The sequence below is a fragment of the Talaromyces amestolkiae genome, assembly GCF_001896365.1.
Source record: "Talaromyces amestolkiae strain CIB chromosome Unknown scaffold2.1, whole genome shotgun sequence".
NCBI classification, from domain to species: domain Eukaryota; kingdom Fungi; phylum Ascomycota; class Eurotiomycetes; order Eurotiales; family Trichocomaceae; genus Talaromyces; species Talaromyces amestolkiae.
This window is the reverse complement of record NW_024468038.1, coordinates 716811-729032: the sequence shown is the minus strand read 5'-3', so window position 1 is coordinate 729032 and position 12222 is coordinate 716811. Positions and strand designations below refer to the sequence as shown.

Here is a 12222-nt window from a genome sequence, read left to right as displayed (position 1 = left end):
GGGTTTCATTGTGATTGTGAGTCAACAATTCATGCTTGGGCTCGTTATCTTCTTCCAGCCAGTTGGCATGCGAAATTCTTATCGTTTCCTGGCCTGATATCTCGCTTATGCACCGGTCCCCCTGAATATCTGCTCGATATGTTCCCTACTCTTCTCATGCGTCGTCTCAAGGTAATGTAATCTCTTTTCCAGGTCACTAATATCCTTCTTCAAAGTCTGGTCCTCGGACGAAAGTCGCGTATTGACGGCGTCAATCGGCGTATGCACGAACCTAACATGATTCAATGTGAGCTTCAATTCGACCAATCAAGTTTATACAATAATTCCCTCCAGTACGTACATCTTTCCAACACCTTCATATACGTTTGTATCCTTGGACAAAGATCCGAGTTCACTTGAAGTGAGTTGCAGCAGCCGAATATCGCGTTGTTTCGTTGCGATTTGTGTTTTGACTATACTGATCTGTTGCTGTGCTGCAATTGCTTGTGATTCAATCTCTTGAACTAGCTGTTACGTTAAGAATAATTAGCAAGGTCGTCTACTTTCTCATTGGGATTGAGGTATCGTACTTTCTGCAGAGCCGCAGGTGGGATCGACATTTTGACTTGTGTTCTCGAAGATAGCGGATCAATGGCGAGCGAGAACTAATGCGACTGGATTACTCTCTTTTTGCCGAAGATGATTAGTCCGGGATAGCAAGAGACGATATGTCAAGGAGTAGAAGGCTTTGTCTTGCGATTTACGTTCAATGTCAACGAGCTCCGATGAACTGATGGAGGAGATCCATGGACACCTTACTGAAAGCGGTAAGGCGGTGTCGGAACTACCCCGCCGGGCCGCAACTCAGGGCTTAGGGCTAGGGTGACAGTTATCATGACAACTTGAGGTAAGATAAAGTTAGGATGGTTTTGAATCCTTATTAGATAGTAAATCTCTTTTCCAAATCATAAGATAAGATATCAATGGTCTGAGATGCGATTGATTGATTGATTGTGTATACGTATTTGTTATTCGAGCGCCGTTACACACGGCAACGGAACTTATCAATGAATTATTCCTGCCGATAAGAAAACGCGTGATCTGTCCTAACGTTGTCCATCTCTCTAACCTCACCTTTCATCAGCTTTATGACTCAACTTTACGATTTGAACCAGAACATTCTACTAGGCTACGTGTCTACAATACCTACGACGAGACAGTATATAATCCTACACGTGTCTGGACAATCCATCTGTTGAGACAACAACATTTGCCTCTGCATCGGAGAAGGAGAACCGGAGAATAAGAACAGTTGAACGACGATAATAGAAACGAAAATGGAATACCTACAAGGTCAGTATGATCTTCCAGATAGAGGTTTTTATTTTAATTTTTAAACTAATCTTCTAACAGATAACGTCCTCCCCACTCTACAAACCTACTCAATCCTCCTCTTCCGCAAGACCCTTTCAACCCTCACCAACCCCAAAGACGCCGACAAATTCCTTTCCAACATTCAACAAAAGTACTTAGAACCATACCTCCTCGTCCCGCTTGCAAACATCCTCGACACGTCCACATCAGCATTCTCATCAGCAAATATCCTCTCATTCATCACGCTATTATTAGTGCTATACATATCCCTACGCATCCTGGACTATGCGCGAAGGGTAATCATGTTCTGGGTTATGCTAGTCGTGCGTCTCACATTCTGGGTCGCAGTGATTGGGGTAGGCGTTTGGATTTACAATGTCGGTGTTGAGAAGGCGATGCAGGATGCGGGCTGGTTTTGGGGTGTGGTGCAGGGCTTTTTGGAGGATTTTGTGGTTAATGCCAAAGCGGAGTCGGCGGCAAGTAGAGGAGGGCAGTATTATGGTGGTTCTGGTGCTGGGGGATCGAGGGGCTACGGAGGTGGTGCAGGGAGGAGTTCGGGATATTGGCATGATCGGAATCGGCGGGTTTAAGTAAAGTGGTTGGAATAAGGACAAGGACAAGGCTAGGGTATGTCTTACATCCTTCGGTTTGGGGACTGGTAGTTTGTTTTTATACGACTGGCACGGTATATGGTATTCTTACGTTGGATTATTCTATGCTGTGATAGGTACATAATGCATGTTTGCTTGTAAAGCAATGATAACGTAAACTCGTGACTATGACCCGCAGGGCCGAAGTCTGTACGACGCTGTCGTATCAGTAACTTGTGTGCGAATCTTTACGGATTGTGTAATACAACCGGCAGCAGTGGTGATGAGAGGGCAGTCGGATTTTGACTCGGGCTCCGGCTTTCGGTGCCTCTCCATACCGCTATGGTGAAGATGTGGTTTGTGTTTGTTGGTGGATATGTCGAAGCTGACTCAAACTTCGGCATCCTCATAATCCACCTCTTGTGCATCACGCGGTTCCCGTGGCTCTTGTGCTTCGTTGTATTGAATCGCATCATCGATATAACTCAAAATCGCACCTACGCTATCTTCGTCCGAGGCATCCAACTGTAGGAACGAGACCATGCTGAAATCATCAATCAGTTGACCGACTGCTTTATTCAGACGATGAAAAGAACCGCCGCTCATCAATTCGTCTTTTGAGGATGGGTCAACTCGCAGATCCATATCTTGTTCATGTTCTTCCATATCGTCATCGTCTTGTGTTATCGATTTCGGTTGTTTCTCATCTGTATTATCGTCTTCATCTAACAGTTGTACATCGACATTGATGAATCGTTTTAATCTCCGGCGCCCAACCATGTCTTTGATTTGATCCATCTTGCTCAATATGTTGATGTGGGGCATTTCCAACAGGATCATAGCAGACATTGCGCTCAATGTGCCTGCGAAAAACTTGGCCTTGTCAATGACAAAGGTACTCTCAAGCAGATACGCGGCACATAACGATATATTCAGGGGACCTTGGCGGCTGAGGAAGTTGGTGAGTGTCGGCAGAAGCGGGATGTGCGTATACAGCTCGATCTGGCCGGGCATGTCAAAGATGATCAAATATTCCTCACTCAACGGATCCAGCGCTTCGGTCAGGAAATCCAGGTTCTGCATCAGAAACTCAAAACAGTATATAAGGCCGCCGTTGGGGCCCAACTCAAGTTCTTCCATTACATCTTCGAGGGTGATGAGTTCGCGGATGTCGAGGTCCGGATCGTACTGGAATGATTCGGCGGCGGGGTCGAGGTTGACGTAGAAACAACTGCGGCGAGAGTTTTGGAGGTGTTGGATGATGGCATTGCAGAAGGTGGTCTTGCCGGCACCAGCAGGGCCCATCACGAGGACTCCGAACTTGGACATTTTGTATTACCGTCTAACTGATATGTCTGTTCTCTAACGTCTCTTGTTAGGGTCACAATTTTTTCGCGGAGCTGTCGAGCTTCCACTGGACTAAAAGGTGGGGTGTGGGGCCAGTCTGTATTATTACCCCTGCATACGTGCTGATTACGTGAATTACAGTCTATGTATTTCAGCAAGGCTTGTAAGCTGTCACTCGGGGAGTAAGGTGTCGGTAGCCGGTCCAGCGCAATACTCTGTCCTGAACAGTACAGAGTTTTTGGCTGGTCTGGAGAATGAGGCTAAATCTATATTTGTATACGTGTCTACTTCACCTTTAAGCACAATCCTCTATTCCACTATGATTCGCCCTCTCCATAGAAGGGACATACATAGAAAGCGGTACTGCCGGTGCTCACCGCCTGCTAGCGTAATCTATGCTCGATTCTCACGCTCCTATTGGCTGTTTCTCGTGAAAACCGCAATACGGGCCCGGGGGCAACTGCCCCAAGGCACGATGGCGCCATCACTTCGGACTCCGTGCTCGGCGAATCTGCCATTGGGATAAAAGATAAAATGAGCCTGGAAACCCCCCACCATCCCGTGCAATCTTTTTTTCTTCTCTCCCAACCATCACATTCCTCCTCTTCTTCTGCCTTCTGCCTTCGATACTTCTGTCAATTCCCTGAATACTTGCTCTCCGTTCTTTTTTTAATTTTCAATTTCCAACACAATCACATTCACAATGGGTAGCGTCAGCCACAAGACAGGAACTTTCCTGTTCACCTCCGAGTCTGTCGGCGAAGGTCACCCTGACAAGATCGCGTATGTTTGAAAACTTCTTCGTCTATTGTTTGAGTGTCCGAATACTAATCATGCTCAACTGAACAGCGATCAGGTCTCTGACGCCGTTCTCGATGCCTGCTTGGCCGAGGACCCTCTCTCCAAGGTAAGGGAACCGAACAACTTTTCGACGCAGAAATTTTCAGTATTGACACGACATAGGTCGCTTGCGAGACTGCTACCAAGACCGGTATGATCATGGTCTTCGGTGAAATCACCACCAAGGCCAGACTCGACTACCAGAAGATCATCCGTGGTGCCATCCAGGACATCGGATACGACGACTCCTCCAAAGGTTTCGACTACAAGACTTGCAACGTCTTGGTCGCCATTGAGCAACAATCCCCTGATATCGCTCAGGGTCTTCACTACGATGAGGCCCTTGAGAAGCTCGGTGCTGGTGACCAGGGTATCATGTTCGGATATGCCACCGACGAGACCCCTGAGCTCCTTCCCCTCACTCTTCTCCTCTCCCACAAGCTTAACCGCGTCATGAAGGAGGGCCGTCTCGACGGAACCATCCCTTGGGTTCGTCCTGACACCAAGACCCAGGTCACCATCGAATACGCCCACGACAACGGTGCCGTCAAGCCCCTCCGTGTCGACACCGTCGTCATCTCCGCCCAGCACAGCGAGAATGTCTCTACCGAGACTGTCCGCAAGGAGCTCCTCGAGAAGGTCATCAAGAAGGCCATCCCCGCTGAGCTCTTGGACGACCGCACCGTCTACCACCTTCAGCCCTCTGGTCTCTTCATCATTGGTGGTCCCCAGGGTGACGCCGGTTTGACTGGACGTAAGATCATTGTCGACACCTACGTAAGTTGACCACCGACAATCTTTAAGGATTCCTTACTAACAATCAACAGGGTGGTTGGGGTGCTCACGGTGGTGGTGCTTTCTCCGGAAAGGACTACTCCAAGGTCGACCGATCTGCCGCTTACGTCGCTCGTTGGATCGCCAAGTCTCTTGTCAGTGCTAAGCTTGCTCGCCGTGCCCTTGTCCAGCTCTCCTACGCCATTGGTGTCGCCGAGCCCCTCTCCATCTTCGTCGAGACCTATGGTACCTCCGACAAGAGCTCCGACGAGCTCGTCAAGATCATTCGCGACAACTTTGACCTCCGTCCTGGTGTCATTGTCAAGGAGTTGGACCTTGCCAAGCCCATCTACTTCCAGACTGCCAAGAACGGTCACTTCACCAACCAGAACTTCGCCTGGGAGAAGCCCAAGACCCTCAAGTTCTAAGCGTGCTTGCTCACTCTCAAGCATTTACTTATGACCATTCTGTGATGATTTGACGACACGGCTTTGTTTTCAACAATGCAAAGCGATATATTCTAATAGACATAAAAAAGCCTTTGCGGTGTATTTTTCCCTCGTCTTTTTCATTTTCTTTTGTTCCGAGGTTGGCGAAAAATTCAACATATGATACCATTTTCATCATTGGCATTGGACGAACGGCGTTTTCTTTGACGGATTTCTATGTTGTGAGAGGGGGTTTATTTTATTAGACAGTTTCAAGTCGAGATAATGAACAAATAGCCTCCCAGTCATTTCCTTGTAAATTGCGAGTTTTTATCAAATTAATTGCAGTAAGGATCCCAAACAAGTGTCAGGTGGTTGTTATCGGCTAGTATGTTGTACCGCATCAAAACGCGTGACGCCAGATCGGACCCGCACCCTGCATGCCTTCCACAACTTATCAATTATCAATGCATGAACGCAGCACACTCTTACCCTCAATTCGACTTGAAGAATACTGCTTAAAACTACACCTCTTCATTGTTGATATCACCGAATCTCAAGAAGATCACAACACAGATTCGAAACTACAGCATGCTTCTCATCGCGTAAGGCGCGTTAATGGCTTCACGGGGAATTCCAGGCGTCCTCGAATCAACGAGTCTAACATCCTTGAACGCAATCAATGGACCAACGGCACCTCTTCCACCACTGAAAAGACGCAAAATATTTCATACCGACGATGTCGAACAGACATCTTCGTCGCAGACGGTGTTTACGGTCAAGGGACACGCCTCGTCCCTGTCAGACAACGAATTCAAATTAGCGCCGATCGAGCTTCTTCCTCGCTCTGCGTTGCCATTCTCATGGCTAGATACTTCGACAGCGATCCAGTCGAATAACATCTTTGCAAGCAACGATGCGGTCCTGGAAGGAATGTTCTTTCCAAAAAAGGGCGCGGAGCAGCCGGATTTGGAACCCAGTGTACTGGCAACACGATCACTCTCCAATGGCGCTATATACGTGGTAGAGCGTGTGAAGACGGGCATATTCGCGATGACGAAACTTCAGTCCAACATTGAGGAAGGCGAGATTCGGGTTGCTGCAAAAGCGGCGGCTGCTATGAGTTCAAAAATTTTAAGAATATGGAGCTCAACTATGGATCTATTTACGACAAGTACATCTGCCAACAAATGGGACTGGAGGGAGGCCGCTCGATTTCCTGACGATATCCCTCGCTTCGATTCGTCTGCTACGAAGAGAAAAATCGATATTTCGATGGCGTTTGAGGATTGTTCCAGCAACGATCATCGAGCGGCTGCAATAGAGAGCGAGGTATATACTGGGGACTCGTTCATGGCACTTGATGGTGTCGAGTCCGGTATGCAGGAACACAATCGTACCCTGCCAGATATCAGTATCGAAGCACCTCAGTTTGAGGATCAAGGCGATGCGCAGAACACATCGCCTACACCGGACGTCATCATGGAGAATCTGAGAAGCCAGTATTTGGAAGCTCTCTATATCTCAAAGGTATGTCTCTATCTTTACTCAACGTAGTACGTGCTGACAATTTATAAGACATCTGTGGCGTACTTTGCCAAAGGTCCCTTGACACGATGTCGCAATGCATTTGCACAATATAGTCGGGACGAAAACGTTCCGAACTTACCTAGCCAATACAGAGAATCCATTCTATCAGTCAAAAAGATGGATGCCAAATATCGAGAGACTCTTCCCGTGATACTTCGCAACATGACTCTATTACTCTCCGATGACGAGCGTCCCAAAAAGCGCAAGAGCAAGAAGAGGAAACTAGGGAAGAACGGACTTTATACTGGCGAAGACGAATTCCTGCAAAGGTACTGGAAGTCGCGACAAATATCCAAGAACAAGGAAGGCGCCGAAGAGTCCAAGGAAGAAGAGATCAAACGACACATTTCAGATTTGAGGTTACGAGAGACACAGCTTCAGATCCTTCTTATTCTAGAGACTATACATCTGGAAATGCCCAATGTGGCACCTTCCATTGAAGATGCGAAAGGACATGAGGCGAGCACAAAACGGTCAAAGTCAAAGAAAGAGGAGAACTTGAATTTGCTTCTTGAGCTCTTCATTGATCGACTTTGTATTTGGCATGCTATCAGTGCAAATGAGGGTGTTATATCTGAGTCTTTCAAAGAGACGAACAAAAATCATCTTTCTGGAAAAAAGATTGAGAGCGACGCTCTTCGAGATTACTGCAACGAGGTTATCATTCCGTTCTATGCGTCACGGCTTCCAGAACAATGTAAGACTATCAAGAAAAAGTTAGGAGGCGCTAGCGAGGTTTCCCCAAATCGTCCAGTAGTGCCAAAACTCAAGGCATCTACCTCAAATTCTGGTTCGAAAAGTCAGTCTGGTGTTGGTGATGGCAAGAAGATACAGCCGCAACAGAAACCTCGCCGTACACTTCAGCGAGTTCTCACCGATGAACAGACGTCCGTCTCTCAAAGAAGCCGTCATCCATCGCTAATGAGATCAAGTACTACGCCAGCTCTACAAGAGGTCAAGCGGGAATCTGTCGAGCCATCCCTACCATCGTTAGGTGGTAGTGTACGCGGCGGCATACAGATAGCGAGGCGAGTCGATAAACGCGAGGTCGACTTAAATGCAGTAGCCAAGGTGCACGAGACGAAACTCAAGAAGATGAACACGCTCATAGAGCAGAAGAAAGAACTCGACGCTGCGATTAATGCGCTACGAAAACCGAATCGCGAGCTGGTATCCAAAGAAGTTGCCGATCAAGCGGAGAAGAGGACCTTTTCCAGTTCTCGCAAATCTAGGAACCCTGTACGCAATCCGCTTGGGCAGGGCGTGCAGGTCATGGCGACACCAAGGGGTACAAGGAAAAAGGACATGAGCCTCGAGCATCAATCTCAACCATCTCTTCCTCGTGGTCCTTTAGCGAGACCTTCCATGACGAAACATGGGGTAGATGAAACCTCTCCAGATCTAGGAAGTGATATCTCACTTGTCCCTGGCTCGACCATTCGAACCAACACGTTGACAAGCTCAATTGCATCGAAACGAAAGTTTAATAGTATAACTGAAACCCCGTCTCGCGGTGTGTCGAGACGGTCGGGTGCTCTGAGTCTCATGGATGACCATGAAGCAGAAGCTATTTCAATCAACACACCGGCTTCTGTCATTCCGTGCAACAGGGCGCTCTTCAAAGTACCAAGCCTTCCAGCCATGACAGCCAGATCAATCGATGAACGGATGACAGAACCAGAGAACTCTGATGTTACTACAGGGGATAAGATATTCTCAATCGATCAAACGCCCCCAGCAAAGAACAAAACGTTCTTTATCCAACMCCTCTCCGCACCCAAGCCGATGACAATGACAGCATCGTCATCTCCTGTACCTATCTTTGAGACGCCTGTCAAAATGAAACCGAAACAAAATATGATGCAACAAGATGATTCTGCTCGGGTCGTTCAGAGTACACCTGTAAAGTCTATCTATGAAGCATTGGGTTGGGATGAGGATGATGATGATGACCTAGCTCTGTGAGCTTGAAATGTGACCACGAAGATACACGTTACGCACATATATATGCATAGCTTATAGAATACAATTTACACCCCTTTAATCTATCAACTTTGTAGCCAACATGGGATCACATTGTATCAAGGAATGTTATTGTATTTCTACTCAGCCTGGACCATCTCACCGGTGTCCATTTACCCTACTTACCTGCGTTACCTCCCGTGCTATGTAGCTCGATCAATAAAAGATAGAGACAAAGGCATCGGTGTAAGAATAACGAGCGAATGTCCATGGGGCTCCCGAAGGTTCTGGGTCTTGAGTCAAAGTCAGTCTATTCTTAATCCCTGCCCACCACCCACGAAAATGATAAATTGAACAACGAATTAAGGATATGATTCGGTCCAAGAATAAAAGGGATATTTGAATCTGGGCTGGATCATGGGGGTTCTTAGTTCATTATTTCCAAGGTTTAGTTCCAAGCTTGGACTTATCGAGTCTAAGTTGCTCAGCCTGACGTGCATGCAGTCCGATATCGAATATTTGACTTGGTTCGAGGAGAGTTGTTCAATTGTCTGGTTTTCTTTGTTCTATCTCTATATCTCACGAGCCAATGAACTCTTCTACATGTGAGAAATAAGAGGATAAAAGAAAGCCAATTAGACATGCTAATGCTCGATAGGAGAAGCAAAGTGATCACGCGTAAGGTTTCTGCAGACCTGTCAGTAGTGCGTGCGTGTGGGCTCGAGAGGAGCAATGATAACCTTTTCGGGCTGTTCCGTTCCGGCCTTTGGACCTCTCCAGAGTAAGGTAAGTTTCTCTATATTGAAATGTTCCAAGGTTAAACGATTAGTGAGGAAGTATGGTCCATAGCGTTTCTCGCCTAGTCTTTGTAGGCAGCAATTTCATGCAAGTATTGTTTCTCATACCCCGTCTGCGTGAGGAAGGTGATTCGAATTCGTCATCTGTGGAACGATTCTTCCACAAATATAAATCCGGAGTGGCGTTGAACACAGCAAGATGGAGTAGGACTACCTTTGTGTCACTGTCAGGGACTAGAATCTATCACTATCACATTGCATTGTGTCTTGTTTAACCGATGCTCAACGTGTCTTAACGTCGATGCATTGACATGACCGTGATGACTGCTCGGTTCAGATGCTAAGCGTATCCAGTTTCTCTCATCGGGTAAATAACCAAGTCATCGAGAAATGAGCGTAAAGGCTAGTAAGCAAGCGAGACCTACTAACTGTCGATAAGGATTTTCCGAACGTGGAGGATATCACGAGATCCAGATCCGGGACGCCAATCAATCGTCTGGACAAAGCGGGGATAGAAGAGGGGAAAATCGGAGGTTCCAGTCCAGACAGAATCTTCTTGCATCATATGTAACTAGTCTCGCTTATAGCAGCAGTCGCAGGGCGCTATCGGGCAGTTTCGAATAACGGTGTTCTCGTTGGGTGAGATGTCTCAGTCACCCAAAAAGATTTCCGATTAGAAAGTAGGTTGAAGATCGCCGCATGAGTCAGTATCTGATAGACGAGCAATAGTCTAGATAACGTCAAGCATCTAAACTTGATGGCCCAAGCTTTATTCTGACGAGATAGCCGTTCACTATAAACCAAGGATAAGCTGTATTGGTCAATCAGCTCCGCACCAATGCAAGCCATATGCAGTCCATAGGCGGCTGAGCATCATATACGTACGCATTTCGTGGTAGGCACTGGTCAAAGATTCGACTACCCATAAGCAAAGCCCCCCAAAGCGCCGTGGTGTTCTTCAAGGCTCCACTTCGGTCGACAGATCCCGTAGTGATCATGGTAATAAAACGCAGTGTAAGAAGGTAGTGCTACTCCGGCCCGGACAAGGTAGTACTGCTACCGTTTAGCTTGCTGCAAGACCAGGGTCAATCTATCACGAGGATAGAAATTGGAACGGCATTCTGCACGCTGATTGGTTGATGGGGTTTCTAGCAGGCTTGTCTATTTTTGGTTGGTGCCAATTTTTGGAGAGGCTTCTGTTTGGAAAAAGAGGCATGATCGAAACACACCTGAGGGGACTATGCTCTGTTTTTCCGGTCGTTACTCTGAAATCCGGTCTAGACTGCACTGCAGCAGAGTATGTCCATCAAAAGCTGACCTGTGGCACGACCTATGACGGAAACAGCAGCCAGTCAAGAAGTGAGTTACTCAGCTCACATGCCGAATGGACCCGAGTGCACCGTTGATTCGAGGTGAGCAAGCTGAAGCGACCTGAAACAGTGAGAAACATGTGTGAGTCAAAGAGGAATGTGGTCAAGACAAGCTTGCGCCGGTGGCATCACCGGTTCGCATTAATAATGGCTGAATTAGAGCCATGGGACGAGCCGGGCAAAGCGGGTGATTGACAGGTAGATAGGCGTGCAATCAGAGACGATGACTTTACAAGCTATCCGTAACTTATTCTTTCTTGAACAATATAGAATGGACGACTCGAAGCAAGAATAGAGACACGGGTGTTACTTCCGACCCTTGTGTAAGTTACGCGTATCGGGTACTGTCACGGACTGGTAATCAAATACGCGCATTCTTTCTCGATTGATTTGGTTTTGGGCTGCCAAGGAAGCCGCGACGGGCCGTGCACAGACCTTGTCTGCTCGTGGCAGCAGCGGCAGGCGGGKAGGCCGCAACTGCCGTCTCCACTGCTTGCTTGCCCATTCTTATTCTTTCATTCTTCCTCCATCATTTGACACTCGATGTTTCTACAACTATGACTAAATGTAACTAATAACTTCACAAGGCAGTTTCAACCCATCCGGAATGTCACCGATTTGGACGTGCCGCATGACTTGACTAATCCAAACTCTCTGGTCTGGCCTGAGTCTAGTCGCGATATTCCCAGCTAGGCCTAAAACAACAAGAATACGGAACTCGTAATTTCTTTGTTTCTGTTTCGCTCGTGTATTTCTTGTCCTATGATCGGCCTCTAGAATTCAGTTCGGACTTAATGGCGAAATTCTGGCGCGTCCGATGATCGACGACTGCTATGGCGTCGTCACCAGCTGCAATGATCGCGCAGGGATTCGTCAACCCATCTCTGCCTGTCATATGCAAATCAGAAAGGAGACTAGCACGTACTGAGTAAGTACTACGTACAAGATCCGTTCATGAGAGTTGAGCCCTGCGTCCGCCTTCGTACAAGGGATTTCTCCAGATAACCCAAACCTTGAATGTTCCTTCGTACGGAGAACTTAATCGATGTCGTAAAAGAGATGAGGCTGTCTCACGCCAGGTAATTTGAGATGTCGCTTTCATTCTGGCGGGATGATTGGTCAATCGGCGTGGTATTGGAACTTTTATCAAGGCTGGTGTTTTCCATCGCTG

At 47.3% G+C, this 12222-nt stretch overlaps 5 protein-coding genes across 5 annotated transcripts; 3 read left to right on the top strand and 2 right to left on the bottom strand.

The window, feature by feature from the left end:
- Nucleotides 1-105: 105 nt before the first annotated feature.
- On the bottom strand, nt 106-599 carry BHQ10_001533 (uncharacterized protein; the record flags this gene model as incomplete). The annotated part of the gene is made up of 3 exons (XM_040873580.1): nt 106-271; nt 341-507; nt 570-599. The coding sequence occupies 3 exons, from the start codon at nt 597-599 to the stop codon at nt 106-108; spliced, it is 363 nt and encodes a 120-aa protein (XP_040730038.1).
- Nucleotides 600-1316: 717 nt separating this feature from the next.
- On the top strand, nt 1317-1943 carry BHQ10_001532 (uncharacterized protein; the record flags this gene model as incomplete). Its single annotated transcript, XM_040873579.1, has 2 exons — nt 1317-1332; nt 1393-1943. The coding sequence occupies 2 exons, from the start codon at nt 1317-1319 to the stop codon at nt 1941-1943; spliced, it is 567 nt and encodes a 188-aa protein (XP_040730037.1).
- Nucleotides 1944-2333: 390 nt separating this feature from the next.
- On the bottom strand, nt 2334-3272 carry BHQ10_001531 (uncharacterized protein; the record flags this gene model as incomplete). The annotated part of the gene is made up of 1 exon (XM_040873578.1): nt 2334-3272. One exon carries the CDS (start codon nt 3270-3272, stop codon nt 2334-2336), a length of 939 nt encoding a protein of 312 aa, XP_040730036.1.
- A 721-nt stretch (nt 3273-3993) lies between these two features.
- BHQ10_001530 (uncharacterized protein) lies at nt 3994-5332 on the top strand (the record flags this gene model as incomplete). The annotated part of the gene is made up of 4 exons (XM_040873577.1): nt 3994-4073; nt 4140-4197; nt 4254-4907; nt 4958-5332. The coding sequence occupies 4 exons, from the start codon at nt 3994-3996 to the stop codon at nt 5330-5332; spliced, it is 1167 nt and encodes a 388-aa protein (XP_040730035.1).
- A 618-nt stretch (nt 5333-5950) lies between these two features.
- On the top strand, nt 5951-8887 carry BHQ10_001529 (uncharacterized protein; the record flags this gene model as incomplete). The annotated part of the gene is made up of 2 exons (XM_040873575.1): nt 5951-6862; nt 6911-8887. The coding sequence occupies 2 exons, from the start codon at nt 5951-5953 to the stop codon at nt 8885-8887; spliced, it is 2889 nt and encodes a 962-aa protein (XP_040730034.1).
- Nucleotides 8888-12222: the final 3335 nt, after the last annotated feature.